At 49.6% G+C, this 20,708-nt stretch overlaps 1 protein-coding gene across 5 annotated transcripts; it reads left to right on the top strand.

The window, feature by feature from the left end:
* Positions 1-865: 865 nt before the first annotated feature.
* On the top strand, positions 866-20,638 carry MEOX1 (mesenchyme homeobox 1). 5 transcript variants are annotated; one of them, XM_032457284.1, is made up of 4 exons: positions 866-889; positions 3,148-3,478; positions 17,386-17,558; positions 18,747-20,638. In XM_032457284.1, the coding sequence occupies exons 1-4, from the start codon at positions 881-883 to the stop codon at positions 18,867-18,869; spliced, it is 636 nt and encodes a 211-aa protein (XP_032313175.1). In that variant the 5' UTR covers positions 866-880; the 3' UTR covers positions 18,870-20,638. The 5 variants fall into 5 exon arrangements, with proteins under 5 accessions (XP_032313175.1, XP_032313176.1, XP_032313174.1 ...); XM_032457285.1 differs by lacking the exon at positions 866-889 and adding an exon at positions 2,576-2,674; XM_032457283.1 differs by lacking the exon at positions 866-889 and having other exon boundaries at positions 2,577-3,400.
* The last annotated feature ends 70 nt before the right edge of the window (positions 20,639-20,708 follow it).

The following is a 20,708-nucleotide window of genomic DNA, read 5'->3' as shown; positions in this document are numbered from 1 at the left end:
GGGTCCCCTCCCTTCCTGAAAATCCTGCTCCCCTTGGCCGCGCGGGGCCTTTTTCCACAAACAGCTATATCCATCCATCTCTGTCTCGCAGGCCTCGGGGCCTTGGCAGCGACATGCTGACTTTGAGGAGGTTAAAGGTGCTGGTGCCCGGCCTTCATCTAACAAATGGGTCGCTGCGAGGGGAGGACTGTTGTTGTTCTTTCCCGGCCTCAGAAGAGGGGCCTGTCAGGAAGATGTAGAGGCCAGCAGGCCCCCGGCCGCGCCCCGCGGGGAGGCTGACAGACGCCGGCAGCTGTGCGGGCCCCGGGGTGCCAGGGCCCTGAGATCTCCACACAGAGGGCCCCCCGCACCCCTCCCCGCTGCCCCTCCTGACCTCTCAGTCCCCCTCACGACCCGGGGCCCACCCTTTCAGGGGCAAAGGGCCAGGCGTTGGGCCTCCCTGGGATGAGATCCTTGGCCAGATGCGAAGGCCAGAGCAGGAATCTGGTTACAGCCTGCAGGCCAGGCCCCGGGAAGGTGTTCCTTCCTCTCAGTCTCCTATATTGTCCTTCCCAAGCCTCCACAGCCTGGAGCCCCTAGAGGGGCCTCACAAGGCTGTTTACATCGAGTTTCCTCAGTGCCTCCCAGCCCCACAGTCTCCCTTCAGAATCTTCTAGATTAAGGAGAACTAGATGTGCTAGGAGGGGAGTCACATTTTTCTATTGCCCACTTCGCACGTCACATAGATTTCATTGAAAATTCTCCCATGTCTGTGAGGCGGGCATTGTGGTGCAGTAGGGCCAGGCTGCCTGGGTTTGAAACCTGGATCCTCCACTTCGCGGCTGTGTGACCTTGTGCAGGTTATATGGTCTCTCTGTGCTTCAGAAGTTTCTCCTGAAAGATGGTGAAGGTAAGAAAAGTACTTGCCTCAGAGGGCTTTTGTGGGCATCCATCGAGGAAAGATGTGTGAAGCATTCAGATCAGTGGGTGAATGGCAGCTGTAACTACCATCCCACGTGAAGAAATGGAAGCTCAGAGAGGTGCGGTGACTTGCCCCAGGGCACACAGCTGGGAAGTGGCAGACCCCAAATTTGAACTCAGGTCTGTCTAACCCCAGAGTCCATGCTACTTCCTCTGCATCCACTGGACAGCCAGACGCCTGAGGGCAATTCCTGGTTCTATCATTTCTTAGCTATGTGCTTCTGAGCAGCTCACATTATCTGTCTGAGCCTCAGTGTCCTCATTGGTAAAATATAGAGCACAATTCTTACTTTACCCATAATAGAAGGGTTGTGAGTTTCAGAGGAGAAATGTATGTGCAACAGGTAAGTCCTGGACAAAGCGGAGAGGTGAGTCTGGTTTGTGGCTATGACTGCGTCTCCTCTACCAGCCTTGCCATCTGTTCCGGAAGATGGGATGCCTATTTCATGAAGAGCATGTGTGCAGCCTCCAGGCTGCAGAGCTGAGATCCATGGTCCCTCCTCAGGGAACCCTGGTTGTCTTTAGAACCAGCCTGCAGGGACATGGATCTTACTATCTGTACCCATTTCAGCCCCAATCCTGCTGCTCTGGACCGTGGAAATATGCAGTGGGAGAGGAGATCTGGCCCCTGTGCTTGGAATGTTGTCCTCCAAGAAATTATATTAACCCTCCAGAAAGGGTAGGACATGTGGATTGAGTAGACTGATTGACTGGCTGAAGTGAGTTGGCCTTCCTGTGACGAGCATCAGCCCGGAAGGCCACACAACCATTTGCCAAAGAGAACTTTTTCAGGAATGAGAAGCCCCCTGACTCCTATTTCTGTGCCCAGATGCCATGGAAACCTTGGCCTCTGAGGGTAGGGCAGGAGAAGCAGGTGGGTGAAGGTTAGGGGACCGGAGAGCATTTGGGGGAGGCCTGGAGAAACTTCAAGGAACTTTTCTAAGAGTCTTGCCTTTACCATGGAGGAAAAATGACTTGAAACCCCTCTAGAGAAGAGTGTGGCTAATTGACATGGAAGTTGGGGGTTAAGGAGCGGAAGGAAGAATCTGATTGTTTTTTTTTTTAAGTCACTGAGAAAGTGCGAATGTCACTCTGGGCCGAGAGAAATAATTTTTTTCTGGAGTGTGTCTTTCTTTATACTATAGACCCTAGTGGGCCGCTGAGACTTGCAAAAAAAGATTGCTTTTAATCCACCTTCCTTTCTGCAAGCAGCAGTAGAAGGGCCTTTAAATCAAATGCAATCAGCAAACTTGTCTCTTGCACTTATTCCCCGTTTCACTCCCTGGAATTTGGCACTTGATGGATTCTGGATCTGACTGAAGGCTGTTTCCAAATCCAAGACTTGGGGAATTTTGTTAACAGTGCAATAAAATAACTTCATAGTGTTATAGGAGGCACATTAAAGAAATTGTGTGTGTGCTGCTCTCTCTCCTTAAAAAAAAAAAATACAGACAATGTTTCTTTAAAAGACTCCATCTGCAAATCCCATTAGATGTGCATATAAGGTTTCTGATGATTAATAGTTGCCTGCTCGGGTTTTGGTTGGAGGGGATCGTGTGTGTGCTGGTTAACCCCTCCCTCTCCTCTCTCACATTTCACTTCAGAAATTTGTCACTCTCTCCCCACCGCAGGATTTAAAAGTGTGTCTCAGCAGCCCTGGACCAGCTCTCTGCAGGCATTAGCTGCGGGCTTCAAGACAAGCACACATCAGCTGGTGCGTCCGGGCTGGGACAGTGAAAATGTTTAGTGTCATCGGCGACAAATACATGTACAAGGGACCCCAGTAGGCAGGCTGGTGTGTCGGGGGGAAGCCAGGAGCCAAGTCCAACATAGGTGTGTGCACGCATATGTGTGGCTGGTCACATGTGTGCGTCCTCATAAGAAGCGACTTTAGTTTTGGTTTTGTTTTGGTTCCTGGGGTGAATTTTCTGTTGAACATTTTTCCCTCCGGTTAAAAAAAATTTTTTTTTGCATTTTTAACAATTTGAATATCAAAAGTGTAAGAATCCAGCCTTGGAAAGGACTGAGGTGTGCAACAGACGGCAGATGGATCCAATGGCCAGCAGCTGCATGAGGGGCCCCCACCCACCAGCCCCGGTCTGGGGTTGCCTTCGAAATCCCCACTCTGAAGGCAGTGGGGCTTCAGGGCTCCCCCACTACCCGCCAACCCCGTTCTCCTTCCACCAGAAACCAGACTTCCAGACAGCGACATCGACGGCAGCATACCCCGACTTCTCAGCCTCCTGCCTGGCGGCCACCCCACACAGCCTGCCCCGGGAGGAGCGCATCTTCACCGAGCAGCATCCTGCCTTCCCACAGCCCCCCGACTGGCATTTCCCTGTCTCGGGGGCCCGGCGTAGACTCAACCCGGGCCCAGCGGGGGGCTCCAAGGAGATGGGGACCAGCAGCCCCGGCCTGGTGGACGCCACAGGAGGCCCAGGTGAGGACTATGAGGTCCTTGGGAGCACTGCCAATGAGACGGAGAAGAAGTCAACCAGACGGAAAAAGGATAGTTCAGGTAGGTGACTGAGGCATAGCTGCTGGTTCTTTTACTGTGTGCTCTTAGGGAGGTTGCTTGCCCTCTCTGAGCTGGGTGTCCTGACCATAAATGTGGAACAATACAATCTAACCTACTCAAGGTCAGGAGACTAGACCAGTCACCTTTAAGGTTACTTCTACTCAGAGTTCTAGGATTCTCTGGTGATGGGGGCTGTGTCTATGTCCCCAGCACTCCTGGGCCCCAGGAAGGATGTACCAGCAACAGAATGAAATGAGAGCTACAAAGATTTGGAGGACATGTGGGATGGAGCCACTGAGTACAGGCTGGCAAAGGCTGGAGAGGGGCTTTCCTGAATCCAGGCTGCCTCTGGGTCATGCTTCTCCCCACCATGCCCCAGCCAGCTCCAAAGGGTCCCAGAGCCTCAGGGCTTGCTCACTCTGGGAGTGTGCTGAAACCAAGACTCGGAGGGCCAGGACCAAGGCTGGGACCCTGGGCAGCTAAGCAGAACCAGGATTCTGTCTCCTGGAAAATAGAGGCAGAGAAGCAGACATAGGGCAGGGATGCGAGAGGCAAGGGCTGAGACTTGGGGCAGACTGCCCATGAGGTATCACCCTGCCCTGCTGGGCTGTGCCCAGGCCAAGGGGGCAACTCAGCATGCTGAGGTCTAGGTGACCCCACCCCAAGAGGCCACCCCTCTGAGAGTCTTCCTGAGGGACTGCCAGCCTTGGGGAGAGTCAGGGAGGCAGGCACAGAGGGCAAGCACTGGACCTCAGAATGCAGGGAAAGCCCAGCTCAGTGCCAGAGCCCCAGAAGCCAGAGGAGGAACTGGCTTGCTTGTTAAGATCCCAGCTAGAGTCCATCTCCTCCTGGTGATGGGGACCTGCTATTTCCTCATCTCCCCATGGTACCTCCCTGGCTTCTCTCATGGCCTGTTCACCTTTTGTCTGGTTCCCTGTCCCCACCTTGCCCAGAACCAGACAGTGTCCTTGCCTCCTACCCCCACCGCCCTACTATGTCCTCCCGATGGCCGCCCTCAGGGTACATTTGTCTGTCTGAACCTATGGAGGACCTTTCATGGGGCTAACCGGGGGCTAGCAGAAAAGGAGGGTACCAACCAACCAACAAGAACTCTCTCTGCTCTGCCTTATAGAACACTCTCAGCATAGCGCAGAGTTCCTGAGCATCTTCTTTGCCAAGCACTGGCAGAGGCCCTGGGGCTGCAGAGACGAATAAGGTGGTCTTGCCCCGAAAGAGCTCAAACTGGAGGAGAGGCCAGCAGAAGCTTGCCTGGGATGTGCTAGGATTGAGGGGGTTCAAGGTGCTACAAGAAACATACAATAGCTCTTTTGAGTCCCACAAGTTTTCGAGTTTGGTGCAGCAGGTCTTTGATTCGATTCTTGACGCGTGGAAAACAGAAGACTGAAAAGTCTGAGGGGAATATGGCTAGAATGGAGTCAAAATAGAGTAACCCACTCATCTCAGTTTACCCAGGACTTTTCTGGTTTTAGCACTGAAAGTTCAGTGTCCCCAGGGACAACTGGTCACCCAAAAGAATGCTCAAACCCCAGACTTCAGACCCCAAATCCTACGCTCTTCAGCAGACTCCAAGCACAATCCTTGTTTTGAAATATTTGGTCTCCATGCTTGAAGAAGCCCCTCAGTGTGCTCACAGTGGATGATAATAATCATATGCCACCTGGGTGCTCAATAGAAGGGCCCTTTAAATCTCTGCTGGTTAAATCCTGAACTATTCCTAGGCCTGGCTGGAGATTTGCCGAGAATGGGGCACTTTCTGCTTCTCCTCTCCAAAGAGCGCTCAGCCACTTGGCTGGAGCCTCTTTGAGCTCTCCTCTCCTCTCCCCTTCCCTCCCCTCTCTCCCCGCCTGCCACTGTAGCTCCTCCATCTCTGCCCACAGCCACCTTGGCTGCATCCAGTGGCTTTCCAGGGAACTGTGAGCCAAGGGCATTGGGAAGGTGTGGGCAAAGCCAAGGGCTGGGCTTAGGCAAAATCATTCCATGTTTCAGCAAGACCCAAACGCACCATCTTTCCTTCTGGTGAGTGGCCCATTGATGGCACTGCTCATGTACCAAGCAGCTGACCACCCAGAGCACGCGGACACCCTCTTCATAGGGGTCAGCCTCTGGTCGGGGCAGATTCCCATTCAGGAGGGGCCCTGGGCTCTCCCTCTAGGTCCCCTCAGGACCAGCAGCAGAAGCAGCAGTCACACAATGCAGGGCACTGCAAGCTGACTCTCATTCACTCTGGGGTTCCAGACCCACTCTGTTCAGCACTGAAATCTTTATTGCCCAGTTGCTTGCATCTTCCTTTGGAATTTAACCGAAGGGGAAGGAGGCAGGAGAGATCAGCTTTTAAGAGTCTAAAGAAAAGAGAAAGCAATGGGCCAGGCTCACAACTAGCTCCAGGAATCTGGAAGTCAGTTCACAAAAGACAAACCCACAAAGAAACCCCGACCCCACCCTACCCATCCTGAGCCACTGGTTGGATTCTCTAGTTAAAATTTGGACATTCTGCCCATCGTGGAATTTTGGTATTACTTTTGGTATTACTTTTGATTTTTGAAAACACTGCAGTCAAATATTCTTTCTCTTGATTATTGAGGTTTTTGACACCCCTTGTATTTTGCACTCAAGTGCCTCACACACCTCACTCTGGCCCCTGCTGAGCCATTTCTAGAAGGTTAACAGCATTGATCAGAAACGTGTTTTCCGTAGTGCTTCACCATCGAGCAGAGAGGCTGCGGCCTTCAGAATATAGACTCTGACAAACAGCCCTAGGTTTACGGGGACAGTTAGAATTCAATATTTCATATATGCTGTCTTAGAAATTCCTGAGTCTGGAGTTTAAAATGTGGGAACTTCTTGCAAATATTGTTGGTTCTGAAATCCAGTTGCCATCAGCTAGGAGCTTGGAGCTAAGGGATGTGCTGGAGAGGCTGAGAAAGGAGGTGAGTTGTACCTGGTAAATTTGTGTCCCATACTGGCTGGCCTGGTCAGGCAGGGTCCACAACAGAAAGTTACTGGAAGTTCATTTCAAGAAGAACGCCTTCTGCCCTCGCCTCTCCTTCCTCTGCCAGTTCCCCTTGCTCCCCTGTCCCTCAAGGAAACAATCAGGAAACCAGGGCTCCCTGGCCCCTACCCTGAGATCTTCTGTTGGTTCACAGCACAAAACTGATTTAGGAGACGGGTGTGATGTTAACTCGCCCCAACCACTCCCGCCCCGGATCAGGGGGTGTTAAAGACCCCTGCTGGCAGGAACAGCTGCGAGGCCACTGTTGTTTGCCCCCAATCTGTCGTTGCTACCGTTGCCGTCTTTAATTTATGGGAATGAAGGATTTCGCGGTGATTTCCTGACGGGGTTCAAGGGAAGGTCGCGTGTGATCAGCCGGGGTAAGGTGAGCACCGGAGCGGTGCCCGGGCTCCATACCGCTGGTCGGCCGAGGCTCTCGCGTACTCACTCTGCCTTCACCGGCCTCGCTTTGTCCCATCCTCCTGCAGCTCCAACTCCTGTGCCTCCCAGGGCTTGTCCTCCCCTGATTTCTCCGCTGCAAGATCTGTCCCTGCCCCTGCCCAGCTTCGAGCACTCTCAGTTTCCCTTGAGGTTGAAAAACCCTTCACAAATTGGCCTCTTCCCCACCTGATTTCCCTCTACAGACCACCCCTCCCACCTCCACCTCCATCACCTTGCCATGAAGCCACACCAGTTTATTTGCCCTGCAAACGCACCCCGGTTTTTCCCCCCACGCCCCATTTGCTCAGTGCTTCCCGTTCTCTCCCCCCAAAATTCTGCCTGTTGAAGGCCTGCTTATTCTAACATCCAGCTTGAAAGCCACCTCCTCCAAGAATCAATCCTTCCTTCCTTTCTAACTCCACGTATACATACAGCTATAGTTTAGAAGTTTCAAACTATAGTATCCTTAGAACCTGTGCTGATTTTATAAATACAACTTAGAACTTTGTGAAGGAGCTCTCCTGAGATTTCTTACCCATTGAACATCTTGTATTTGAAGTCTCCTTTTTTTTTATTGTGGTCAAAAACACACAATGTAAGATTTACCATCATAACCACTTTTAAGTGTAGAATTCAGTAATGTTAACTACATGCACATTGTTGTGCAATGGATCTGTAGAACTTTTTCATCTTATAAAACAAAAACTCTATACCCATTGGAAAACAACTCCCCTTCATCCTCTCCCCACGAGCCCTAGCAACCGGCATTCTACTTTCTGTTTCTAAGAATTCAACTACTTTAGATTCCTCATATAAGTGGAATCAAGCAGTATCGGTCTTTTTGTGACTGGCTTAGTTCACTTAGCACAATGTCCTCGAGGCTTATCCGTGTTGTAGCATATAATTGGATTTCTTTCTTTTTTCAAGGCTGAGTAATATTTCATTGTATACTTATACCACATTTTCTTTATCCATTCATCTGTCAATGGACACTTGGGTTGCTTCCACCTCTTGGCTTTTACGAATAATTCTGCAATGAACATGGATATGTAAATATCTCTTCGAGACCCTGCTTTGAATTCTTTTGGATATATACCCCAAACTAGGATTGCTGGATCATATCGTAATTCTATTTTTAATTTTTTGAGGAACCTCCATACTGTTTTCCATAGCAGCTGTACTAGTTTACAGTCCCAACAACAGTGCACAAGAATTCCAATTTCTCTACATCCTTGCCAACACGTGTAATTTTCTGTTTTTTTTTTAAATAGTAACCATGCAAATAGGTATGAGGTGATATCTCATTGTGGTTTTGATTTGTATTTCCCTAACAATTGATGATGTTGAGCATCTTTTCATATGCTTATTGGCCATTTGTATATGTTCTTTGGAGAAATGTCTTTTCAAGTCCTTTGCTCATTTTTTAAATTGGATTGTTTGATTTTTGTTGTTGACTTGTAGACGTTCTTTATATATTCTGGATAGTAACCCCTTAGATATATGTTCCACAAATATTTTCTCCCATTCCATAGGTTGCCTTTTTATTCTGTTGATTGTTTCCTTTGCTGCACAGTTTTTAAGTTTGATGTAGTCATATTTGTCTATTTTTACTTTTGTTGATTGTGCTTTTGAATGTTATATCCAAGAAATCATTACCAAAGCCAATGTCATGAAGCATCCCCCTGCCATGTTTTCTTCTTTCTAGTTTTAGGTCTCATATTTTTTGTTCTTTAATGTATTTTGAGTTAATCTTTACGTGTAGTATTAGGTAAGGATCCAACTTCATTCTTTTGCTTGTGGAGATCCAATTTTCCTGGCACCCTTTGTTGAAAACTCTCCCTTCTGCACTGTGTAGCCATGCCCCCCCCTTTTTTAATTTGTTTAGTTGGTTTTGAGGTTTTTTGGTGGGGGGAGGTAATTAGATTTACTTATTTATTTTTAGAAGAGATTCCAGGGATTGAACCTAGGACCTTGTGCATGCTAAACATGCTCTCTATTGCTTGAGCTACACCCTCCCCACTGCCTTGGCAACTTTGTTGAAGATCATTTGATTATTTTTGTGAGGGTTTACTTCTGGGCTCTCTATTCTATTCCATTGATCTATGTGTCCATTTTTGTGCCAGTACCATATTGTTGTTTTTTTGTTTTTAACTTACTTTTTCTTTTTTAATATATGGTTCTTTTTCTTTATTTTTTCCTGATTTTTTTAAGTTTTATTTTTATTTTTGGGGGGAGGTAATTAGGTTTTTATTTATTTCTTTATTCCTCTATCGAAGGTAATGGGGATTGAACCCAGGACCTCCTGCATGCTAAGCATGCACTCTACCACTGAGCTATACCCTCCCCCCAGTACCATACTGTTTTGATTACTGTATCTTTGTAATATGTTTTGAAATCAGGAAACATGAGGCCTCCAGCTTCATTTTTCTTTCTCAAGATTGTTTTGGCTATTCAGGGTTCTTTGAGATTCCGTATGAATTTTAGGATGATTTTTTTTTTCTATTTTTGCAAAACATGCCATTGGGATTTTGATAGGGATTGCATTGACCCTGTAGATCACTCTGGGTAGTATGGACATTTTAACAAGATGAAGTCTTTTAATACAGGAACACAGGATGTCTTCCTATTTATTTATGTCTTTAATTTCTTTCAGCAATGTTTTGTAACTTTCAGTGTACAAGTCTTTCTCCTCCTTATTTAAATTTGTTCTTAAGTATTTTATTTTATTTTATTTTATTTTATTCTTTGTTACTATCATAAATGGGATATCTCCCTTTTGGATTGTTCATTGTTCATGTATAGAAACACAAGGGATGTGTGTGTTGATTCTGTATCCTGCAACCTTGCTGAATTTGTGTATTAGTTCTAAGAGGCTTTTATGGACTCTTTAGGGTTTTCCACATAACGATTATGTCATCTACAACAGAGGTCATTTTAATTCTTCCTTTCCAACTTGGATGCCTTTTATTTCCTTTTCTTGCCTGATTGCTCTGGCTAGGACTTCCAATATTATGTTGAATAGAAGTGGTGAGAGTGGGCATCCTTGCCTGGTTCCTGATCTTAGAGGAAATGATTTCAGTTTTTCACCATTGAGTAGGATGTTAGCTGTGGGCTTTTTATATATGGCCTTTATTACATTGAGGTAATTTCCTTCTATTCCCAGTTGGCTGAGCGTCCAAGTATCCTTTTTGATCTCCCTCCCCACACACATGGAGGATGCCTTGATAACATCTCCATTTTAACAAACCACCGTTGGCCTGTATCCAGAGTTATATATATGCATATAGCTGCATTTTTGCTTAAAATTGAAGTGTCAGGAGAGCTAGAATGCTATCTGACTCACCTGTGCAGTCTCTGTAGCACCTACTGAAACATTTGTGCACAGAAGAAGCACATTCAATATCTGGTCAGTAGGCTCTGTTGTAGTCTGGCACTCACTCATTCATTTTCTCACTTTCTCTCTGAGATTTGCTCTACCACCTGGCATGAGGATTTTCACCATGTGTGATCTGCTTCTGTAAAATGCATCAGGACTTTTACAGACTTACTTGTGAAAAAGGATGCAGAGAGCCAAAATTCAATCATAAAACCAGCCAAGACTCAGAGTGAGTGCTGGGGTCAGAAAGATACATAAACATCCATGTGCAGGCTGGGCTGATTCACAGGAACTCCCCACCAGGTACTGGGGTCCGATCCCAAGTACCACCATGGCTGGGAAGCAAGTGGAACTGCTGTGGCTGAGCAATAAATTGGATCCACCATGGCCAGGCATTTAGGGGGCTCATGGCTGGGCAGCTAGAGGACCCAGTCAGCTGTCACATGGACAAGAGGCTGTGTTCTCCAGTCTAGAGGAAAGGGCACCTTTTTCTAATTTGCAGAGAGGTCTCTATGGGCTTCCATCAGCCTTGCCAAGCACCCCTCATGGCCTTACTCCATCTCACTTCCCAGTGGTAAGCACTTCCTACGGGGAGTTTGGGGACATCTTAGTTTGGTTGGGCTGCCGTAGTAACAAAAATACCACAAACTGGGTAGCTGAAACAACAGACATCTATTTTCCCACAGTTCTGGAAGTTGGAAATTCAAGATCAAGATGTTGGCAGGTTTGGTTTCTACTGAGGCTTCTCTCTTTGGCTGGCAAACGGCCGCCTTCTTTTCCCTTTTCTTTTTTAAATATTCTTTATTCTGTTTATTTTTTATTTTTATTTTAAAAAATACTTTTTAAAAATTTTTAATGGAGGTAGTGGGAATTGAACCCAGGACCTTGTGCATGATAAGCATGCGCTCTACCACTGAGTTACACACCCATCCCCCAGGCCGCCTTCTTGTCATGTCCTCAACATGGTCTTTCCTCTGTGCATGTCCATCCCTGCTGTCTTTCTGTGTGTACTAATCTCTTCTTATGTCACCTGGGTCACAAGCATGACATTGAATACCCCTCCAGGTGATCTCATCTCCATACCCAACCCTTTCTGAGGGGCAGGACTTGGGACCCCTGAGGCCCCCGGAGCCAGTTTCCCCAGTGCCCGCTCTGCTCACTGAATCCAGCTTCCCTTGTCTCTGGCCACGACTCCTCTCCCAGCCCTCACCCCAACTCCAGCCTTTTTTATTTCATGTTTTCCCTGAATTCCATGGTGGTGGAGCAGTGTGAGCAGTGGGGCCTGGGTCCTGAAGCCTACACTTTCTTTGGTGACAGCCGAGGGTGACATCTGGAATTTATAAACACAAAGCCCAGCACTGCCTATGCCTCCGCCAGCCATTTCAGAAGCTCGCTGTGGCTCCCACCTCTCATTCCACTGCCTCCCCTCCACTTCTCTGCTCCCTTTTTCTGTGGCTCCCCTACTCCATCTCCCCACCCTGTCTAGTCCACTCTCCCCCATCACCGCCCACCCTCACCACCCCACTCACCCGAGACTCTCAGCAAAGACACCAGCCCGCTCCAGGCACTCCCAACTCAGAAAACATACCCTGAATTCCCCATTCCCCCTGCTGGGCTCCTCAAAGAGGCTGGGAGCCCTACCATGTCTCTTCAAGCACCCACAGGAGAGGGAAAGGGCCTGGACACTGAGGTGGCATGGGGCCCAGAGAGAAATGCAGCCTGGTCCCAGGAAGCCAGGGCGGGCCAGATGCAAACGCCCAGCTGGCCTCTGGACTGGCTCCATCCAGGTCTTGTCTATTTCGAGGGCTCTGACTCCTCCCTCTGAAATTGAAAGCATCCACACTAAGGAGGACATTAAAGGTCTGTGCTGTGAGAGCCCAGGAAGCTACAGACACCATGGTCAGAGGATTTGCTGGGGTCTCACCTACTGACACCATGCCCCAAGTATCCCCTCCCCTTTCCTCGCTGGGGAGTCCCAGAGAGGCAGATGCTAAGACCCAGACCCAGATGCCATCCCCGGACTGAGCACAGCTCCATACTCCTCATCCCCGCAGTGCAGCATGACATGGTGACTATAGCCTGGACTGGTCCCAGGGAACTTTGAGCAAGCCCACATCTCCGGGTCTTAATTTCCTCATCTGTTCAATAGGCTGATGTGTACCTACCTTCCTGACATAACAATTCAGAGGACACAATAGGAAGATAGCCTGATAGTGTGGAAATAGCTTCCTGTCAAGGAAACCTGGATTCTCAGCCCAATTCTGCCACTCGCTTGCTGTGTGTCCTTAAGTCTCTTCCCTTCTCTAGGCTCACCTGTAAAATGAAAAGGCCACAGCAGATCATCTCTAAGTCCCCTTCCTGCTCTACTATTCCATGATTCTGTTGTAAAGAGGAAAGCCCAAAATAAGTTTATCTCTGGAGAAAAGAAATCCACTGTCAACTGCAAAGTGCTATTTGAATATGAGGCATGTGGCTGTCTATCTGGTCTTGGCTAGAAATTTATGTTAAATGGCTGAGAGAGTTGGGGAGTAGGAATACAGGGCTCCAAAAAGGCATGTTTCCTAAGGTCGATCTGAACCTCCCCATAGTTCCGATAAAGCTGTCTGCTAACTTTAAGAAGTCCTGCCAAACGTGACAACTATTTATGAAATAATTTACCTTGGATGGTGTAAAAGCTCACAGTGGAAACCACAATCACACACACATCCTGTTTGCGTTTCTCTGGGCACTGCGGACCGTTCCGTCATGGCCCTGCTCCTCTGAGGGTGTGCGGAGTATGGGGCGGGGCCGGGTGGCTCCTCCTTAACCACAGAAGCAGCCAGCCAAGAGCCAGCCTCCTCCCTCTGCAGTCAGGGAAGAGGTGCGGCTGGCCCTGAGAAAGAATCAAGACCAAGAGGACTGATGTATCTCCTCAGTCTGATCAATTCAAGTTACTCTGCCTGGAAGCCACAGTGGCCAGAGACCCAGATTCACGCACAGATGTACAAAAGTAGTGGAGAACAGGAAGAGTGAAAAGGCCAGACATATAAAAGGCATCCCTTTCACGCAGTTCTGGTGCCTGCAGAAGCATCCATTGTGCTTCACCTCCGCCTGTGAGTCATCTCTCCAGCACTGTCTCCGGTAGAATCTTTCCTGACGGTTTTTTCAAAAGGAGTCTCAACTGTGTGCCAGGCACTGTGCTGTGTTCACACATGTTACCATCTCACTTACCTTCACAGCAGCTTTCTAATCACAGTGCATGCAACTATTCTGTTTTACAAATGAGGAAACTGAAGCTCAGAGAACTTCAGGGACTTGGCCAAGGTCAGAGAGCGCTTTCTTAGGGTCAGCTAAGGCCCAGGCTCTCCAATGGGTCCTCAGAAATCTCTACAAACACAGCTCCCCTCCACGCAGCTCCAGGCTTGGGGAGCTGTGCATGTCAGAAGGAGAGAGAAGTTCCCCTATGTAGCTCCAGTCTTTGGGCTGAGGACATTGAAGGCTGCAGAGGGTCTTGGGACAGAACACACAACACATAGTTTCTCCCATCTGACTGAAGGGAAGAATCTGAGGCCAAGACAAGAATCTGAAATTGGAAGGGACCTCAGATTCAAGGCCAAAGGTTCTCAACAGAAAAGAGAGTAGGGAGAGGAGAGGGCATCAGGGCTGCGTATTGGAAAAGAACTCTGACACCGGCTCCCCAGGGGAAAGAAGGCCCAGCCCAATCCCATACCTCTACCCACAGGGAAACTGAGGCCCAGAGATGGGAGGGAGGCTCCCAGCAAAGGTGTACTCTCCTGGGATCACACCACCCTGGGGGAAGTGTGCATTTGAACTATGCCTGTGAGCCAGCAGAACGGACACTCCCTGGCCAGAAATGGCTGAAAAGTGCTCACAGTTTGTCTTTGTCTTTTCCTATCTTGATGAAAATCTTGTAATTTTTTTATACTGTTGCAGAGCAAAGAGAACCATAACTTCCACTTCTGTTTTAAGAACTAGCTTGCCAGACTCTTGGCCCTTTTGTCATTTCTAACCGTGGTGGAAGTTCTTATCCCTCTGGGAAGCTGATGTGGGACAAGGGTCCTCCCAGTGCCGGATCCCACCCCCTTCAGTGGGTATTGCCCCAAGGTTCCAAAGGGGCTCAGACACTTGGTTCCTAGCTCATCTTGAGGCCTCGGTGCCAAAGTCAGGATGATAAGAGTTGAGAGAGGTGAGTGGCTGGGGAAAGATTTGGCCCAGTTGTCAATGGTCAGCTGTCCCCATAGCCAGTCCAAGACTAGCTCCAAAGGGCTCCTCTCCCCATCTTCCCTCTTGTCTCTAGGAAGGATTATGTGCAGGACTCCAGGGGTGGGGGGTGTTCAGGGGGATTCCATCAGGTACCTGTGCACACCTAAGCAGGCCTAGAAGAAGGGGAGGGTGGGTGTGGGCATCAACCCAAGACAGGACCCCCAGGAGCCCTGGAAGTGCAGACAAGCAGAGCTGCCATGGTCCAGGTCCAGCCCCCAGCCAGCTGGATGAGAGATGGAGAACCTGACGCCAGGGTTGATGGCTCTAGTCTGGTAGATGTGGATTTGAATCTCAGTTCTGCTGCCCTAAAGCTGCCCAGCACACTGGGGAAGTTCCTGGGCCCTTCTGAGGCTGCTTCTGTCTCTGTATACTGAGAAGGATTTAGCAAACATTTAGCAAGTACCTCCTATGTGCCAGGTGCAGTAGCAAGTGAGAAAAAGCAGTTACATCCCTGGGGAGAGAGAGCCATTAATCAAATTATCACACAAATCCACATGACCATGCTAAACGGGATAATCATAGTCCCTGCGCCTGCGGGTGCTGTGTGGGGAGGATAAGCAGTGACTGCATCTTAGCCGGTGGAAGCCTCCGAGAAAGGACAGCTGTTACCATCCCAGCCGTCAGGTGGCATCTCAAGGAACTGAAGAATTAGAAGAATACTGTATATTGGTCCAGCTCTTTAAAGACTTAAAAGCATTTCTCACACACAGTAGCTTGTCCAGTCTTCCCAGTAACGCTGGGAGGTGGACTTCTGGACGAGGGGACTGAAACCCAGCGAAGTTAAATGACTTCTTCAGAGGCTCCAGCAAATAGATTCAGGATTTAAACCTCGGGGCAAGTCCTTGGGGTTTGATAGCCCCTCTGCTGTGAAAAGGCAAGGCTGGGAAACACTGAGCCCTGGGACAGGAGCGGATGGGAAACGAGCCGAGTTTCCCGGCCTTCCTCTGGGTGCGTGGGTGGGGATGTGCTCCAGGACGGTCGTCCCTCCACTGCGTGAGCACCTCCCAACCGCACCCGCAGCGGCCAAGGCTGAGGACTCCTGGGGGACCCGGGCCGAGCAGCCCGTCCTTCCCCTCCAGCCCCCGCTCCGCTTCCGGAAGGGTCTGGGCAGGCAGCCCGGCCGGAGAACTCGCCCCCTTCCTTCCCCGCCCCCGGGCGCGCCCGGCAGGCGGCCCACCCGGACCAGGCGCGGGCAGCGGGACATCGGGGCTGCGGGGACCCCCGCGGGCGGCCCCTCCTCCCCCTTTTCGGCTTCCCTGGGGACGCCGGGCTGGGGTCCCCATGGCCGTCCCGCGCGCCTCCCCGCGCCCAAGCCGCCTCTCGGGGCCCTTCTCCTTGGTTCCTGGATGCGTGGCGCTGGGGCAGGGGACAGGCCGCCTGAAATACAAGGGGACTGAGTGGAAAGCTCGAGAAGGAACGCGGCGGGGGTTGGGGGCTGGCTGATATTCCCAATGGGAACACGGGGTGGACGAGGGGTCTCTACATCCCCAGTCCACTAGACGATCTGGCTGCTTGGCCGGCTTCTCTGTCTGTAAAACAAGGACAATGAAGTGAAAGCCTTCTAACTTTTAGAGCCCTGCGTGAAAAGTGGTTCCTGGAGCCCTTCCCCGGCCACGTGGCACGCACTGGTAGTGAATTGTGTAGGTGTGTTGGCCTCCTTCCTGCGCCCTTCTCCACCCACCACTACCGCTGAAGTGAAACAGAGCCGCCCCTTACCCTGCTCAGATCACGATACAGTCCCTTCTGCGTGTACTGCCCTTCACAGTTTGGAAACCTTTCCTACATATATTTCATTGGAACTGTGTGTGAGTCAAACTGCCTGAGTTGGGTTCCTGCCCCAGCCACTCACTGGCCAGATGAACTGGATGAACTTGGACAACTTGCTTCACTTCTCTGTGCTTAGTTTTCTGGTCTATAAAATGGGGCTCATCCTAGAACTCACCTGGCTGAGTTACTGTGAGGATTAAGTGGCTGATATTTGTAAGGTGCGTGGCCCCTGCATCCCAGTTAGCAGCTATGACTGAGCCCCTGCTGTGTCTAACTCAGAGTCTCCTTCAAAAATGAACTTTCCAGACTTGGCCCCTCTCGGTGTCCAAGGGGCAAAGAAACCTAAAGCAGCAGCACTTCTCAATTTACACATGCACACAACTCCGCTGGGGATCTTTGTAAAAAGCAGATTCTGACTCAGTAAGTCTGGGGATGGGGCATGCAGGGCTGGAGATCTGCAAGTCTGATCTGCTCCCTGGCCACACTACTGTTGCCACCAGAGCGCCCTTTGAGTAGCAAGGTTTTAGAACTGTGGTTTGTAACCTTGACCATGGGTCAGAATCACCTGGAAGGCTTGTGAATACAGATCACTCGGCCCCACCCCCAGAGCTGCTGATTCAGCAGGTATGGGGCGAGGCCCAAGGATTTGCATTTCTAACAAGTTCCTGGGTGATGCTGATGTCGCTGAGGACAGAGAACCTCTGTTTTAGAGCTTCTTGCCCCAGAAGCTTACAGCCACTACTGATATCAAGCCCAGGGTGGCCTGGGTGGTAGAGATCATTATCCAGTCAAGGGTACCTTCTTATGCTTTGGAAACTAAAAACAGTTGGGGGTTGGGAGGGCACTTGAGTTTGGGATCCAAAAAACTTTCCAATTCTCTGAGGGTTAAGAACCTAGAAGGAAAGATAAAGGGACACTGTGGGTTTGTTCTCAGCATCCTTTAAAAATAAGAGAGACAGGGAAAGGCTGCATCACTGCCTGAGGACAAAAGAAAGGGAACCAAGGTCCCTGCTACCCACGTCTTCCCCGTTTGGGGCCCTCTCTCCCCAGACAACCAGGAGAACCGAGGGAAGCCGGAGGGCGGCAGCAAGGCCCGCAAGGAGCGGACGGCCTTTACCAAGGAGCAGCTGCGGGAGCTGGAGGCCGAGTTCGCTCATCACAACTACCTGACCCGGCTCCGGAGATATGAGATCGCGGTAAACCTGGACCTCTCCGAGCGGCAGGTGTGGCCCAGGGGACAGCCCCCACCAACCCCCCACCCCCCAATCCCTCCTTTCCTGTGTTCTTTTATCCCCCTCCCTTTCCCCCACTCCTCCCTGAACCTTCTCCTTTCTCTTCTCCCTGCGCCCAGTCCAGTGGTTCTCGACTGTAGCTGAACCTGAGAATCACCCGCAGAGATTCTAGTAACACTGATGTCTGGACTCCTCCCTGAGAGACTGTTTTCGTTGGACTCAGGGAGGAGGAGGGTGGGGGGTGTCTAGACATCAGAATTCTTCAAAGGTCTCCCAGGTGATTCTCACATGCAGCCGGGTATGGAAACTCTGATCTGGTTATTCCCAAACTTGAGTGTGCAGTGGCATCACCCAGCTCCTTGTTTAAAATGCAGATTCCGGAGCTATGGAGAGCGATTTTGCAATAATAATGCTTGGGACTAGGAATCTGCGTTTCTAATAAGTTCTCCGGGTGATTTGGATATGCAGCTGGTTCCTGGGTATACTCTGAGAAAAACTTCCTAGACCTTTCTTTTGGGCTTTCCCTCAGCATTTCATCCATACCTGTGCTCTGACATGGACTAAGATATTATAATTATTATTTTTAATATATTACTTTATATTGATAGCGGCTTTCAGTTGATAAAGTGCTCTGCCAGAGTACTGGATTTAGAATCAGAGGACTTAGATACAAACCCTGCCTCTACCACTTCCTAGCCCTGATATCTCTGTGACATGTCTTCCCCTAACCTCTCTGGGTCTCCATCTGGAAAACAGGGTCTTAACCCTACCCAAAGATTTGCCTGCAGGTAAATGCTGAAGCTCATTTGAGATGTCCAGACCAGAGCTATCTAAGCTGAAAAGTGCTTTATAATTGTGCCTGAGGGTGAGGCTGGTGATTCTCTGCACCCAGATCCTTGAGTGATAGGCACTAGAGAAAGGGGATGTTGCCACAGGAGGGACGGGGCTTGTGCAAGGGGGTGGGGCCAATGTAGACGTTAAAACCCATCTTCTCTCTATCACACTTTCTTTATTCTGGAGACACAAGACCCAGCTCTGGGCAGATAGGTGGGTCCTCCCTTTGGTCTCAATTCCTGGAGCCTTTGGAGGAGTGGGGTCCCTGGAGCTGCACCCTGGCTAGCTTGAGCAGGTGCTCTCACCTTCCCGGAAGTGACCCGGCTACTTTGCTTCCTTTATCAGGTCAAAGTGTGGTTCCAGAACCGAAGGATGAAGTGGAAGCGTGTGAAGGGAGGTCAGCCCATCTCCCCCCATGGGCAGGACCTCGAGGATGGTGACTCTGCAGCCTCTCCAAGTTCAGAGTGAGATTCTCCAGGGAGGGAAAAAAAGAAAGAAAGACTGAGATCTGAGCCCCCTACCAACTACCCCCACTTCAAACCCACCTTCACCTTTTCCCACCCACCCAGGGCAGCCCCTTGCATCTTGCAGGGACTCTCGGATAGGAAGCTGCCTTGAAGTCTCCCAGAAAGTTCTGGCCAGCATCTCTGTCCTAGCAGCCCCTTCCCACAATTCTCATGGAGTCATACAGTGGCCAGACAGGACCAGAGTGAATCCGGGGAACAGCTCCAGGGACGCTGTTTCTCAGGTCTTTTAGCTGCCACCCAAGCCTCCTCTCACCACCTTCCTCCAACACCAGCCAGGCCTCCCCAAGTCTGGACACCTGTCCTTCTGGGAGAGGAGCCTTCGGCCCAGCTGGTGACTCATGAATGCAGATGCCCACAGAGAAAGGAAATCACTAAGACACACACCCCCTAGACCACCCTCCCTTTCTGGGCTCTATATCTGAGGCTTTGGGGGCCCTCAGTTGTCCCAAAACCTCGGGGCAAATCAGTGTGAGGAAGTTTAAGGACAGAAACTTAGCTGCTGCAAATCAGAAGCCATCCCTGTCTCCAAATGTATTGGCTAAGTGGACAAGTTCACGAGCACTGGCTGAAAAAGTCAGTTGTCCCCACAAAGGCCTGTCCATGCCAGCTTGACCGGGTGGGTGAGAATGGACCCAGCACAGCACCTATTTCTTCAAAATTAATTTAAGGATACAACTGGGACTGCTGAGCAGGGCACCAGGGCAACGGAGAAGCTATCACATTTAAATCCACAATTTCTGGATTGAAAACCTATCCAGTTGCTCACATATTGAGGCGAGGGCCCAGGAATGTGGAACTCTGGCCTGGAAGGTTCTCCAGCTACAGTGTCCTGTGCTTTCAAAGAACTCTGGCTGCAATTAGGGACCCAAAAATTTCCTCTTTCTCCGTGGGATGCATCTGAGCTCCTCCTGTGTGTTCCACAAATGCTGTTATTATGGGACGAGCTGCCATGTTTATGTGTGTGGACTGCCCAGATCCTCTTGGGTGACACTCCAGGACTGTTAGCCAGACAACCTTAGGGGACTGAAGCCTTGAGGGAGACCCCCTGCCTGCCTCAGCGCTCTGTCCCCCAGTACCAGCTGGTGTCCCAGAGGGAGGTCAGCAAGAGTTTGGAGCTCTTGTATGTAGATGTAATCATTCATGTGTAAAAAGAACCCCACCTCCCCATCCCAGAAGGACAACCACTCTGGAAAATGATTGCCAAATGAGATGGCTGGTGAGAGCATGTGTAATTTTTTCTAAAGCATACTTCATCTGTTTTTCTTAGATTACATCAAGTTAACTGTGTAAGGTCAATTCACTTAGTAAGAAAACTCTGGGAGAAATAAAATCAATAAAAAAGCAACATTCCCAGGTCTTTTTCCAGGCAGAGCTAAGAACCACAGCTCTGTGTACAATCCTCTGATGCCTGTGTAATGATCAGCCAGACAAGGTCTAGAGGCAACAAAAAAGGGGAAGAAATCCTCTAGACCAAGCTAGCCCTTGGTTCTTCAAAAGATAGGGGTGCAAATGTAATTGATGTAAAAAAAAAAAAAACTTGTCTTCCTTGCAATCTCATTGTCTTCGTTTCTTGCTGTAAATTTTTAGCTTTTAGTTTCCCTAACGTATGGCTAATCAAATAGTCAAAGTTCTGTAAACAGCAAACGAAAACTGAAGTCTTTTGTTAATAAAGGAATCTTGACCATAAACTAACCATTCCTAAGTTTTAAACTCAAAGTTTGAAGGTTTTTGTTTGTCAGGGTACAGCCATATATACTCACAACCATAAAAACAACGTAAG

This window comes from Camelus ferus, chromosome 16 (assembly GCF_009834535.1).
Source record: "Camelus ferus isolate YT-003-E chromosome 16, BCGSAC_Cfer_1.0, whole genome shotgun sequence".
Classification (NCBI taxonomy): domain Eukaryota; kingdom Metazoa; phylum Chordata; class Mammalia; order Artiodactyla; family Camelidae; genus Camelus; species Camelus ferus.
This window is presented reverse-complemented; position numbering and strand designations above follow the sequence as displayed.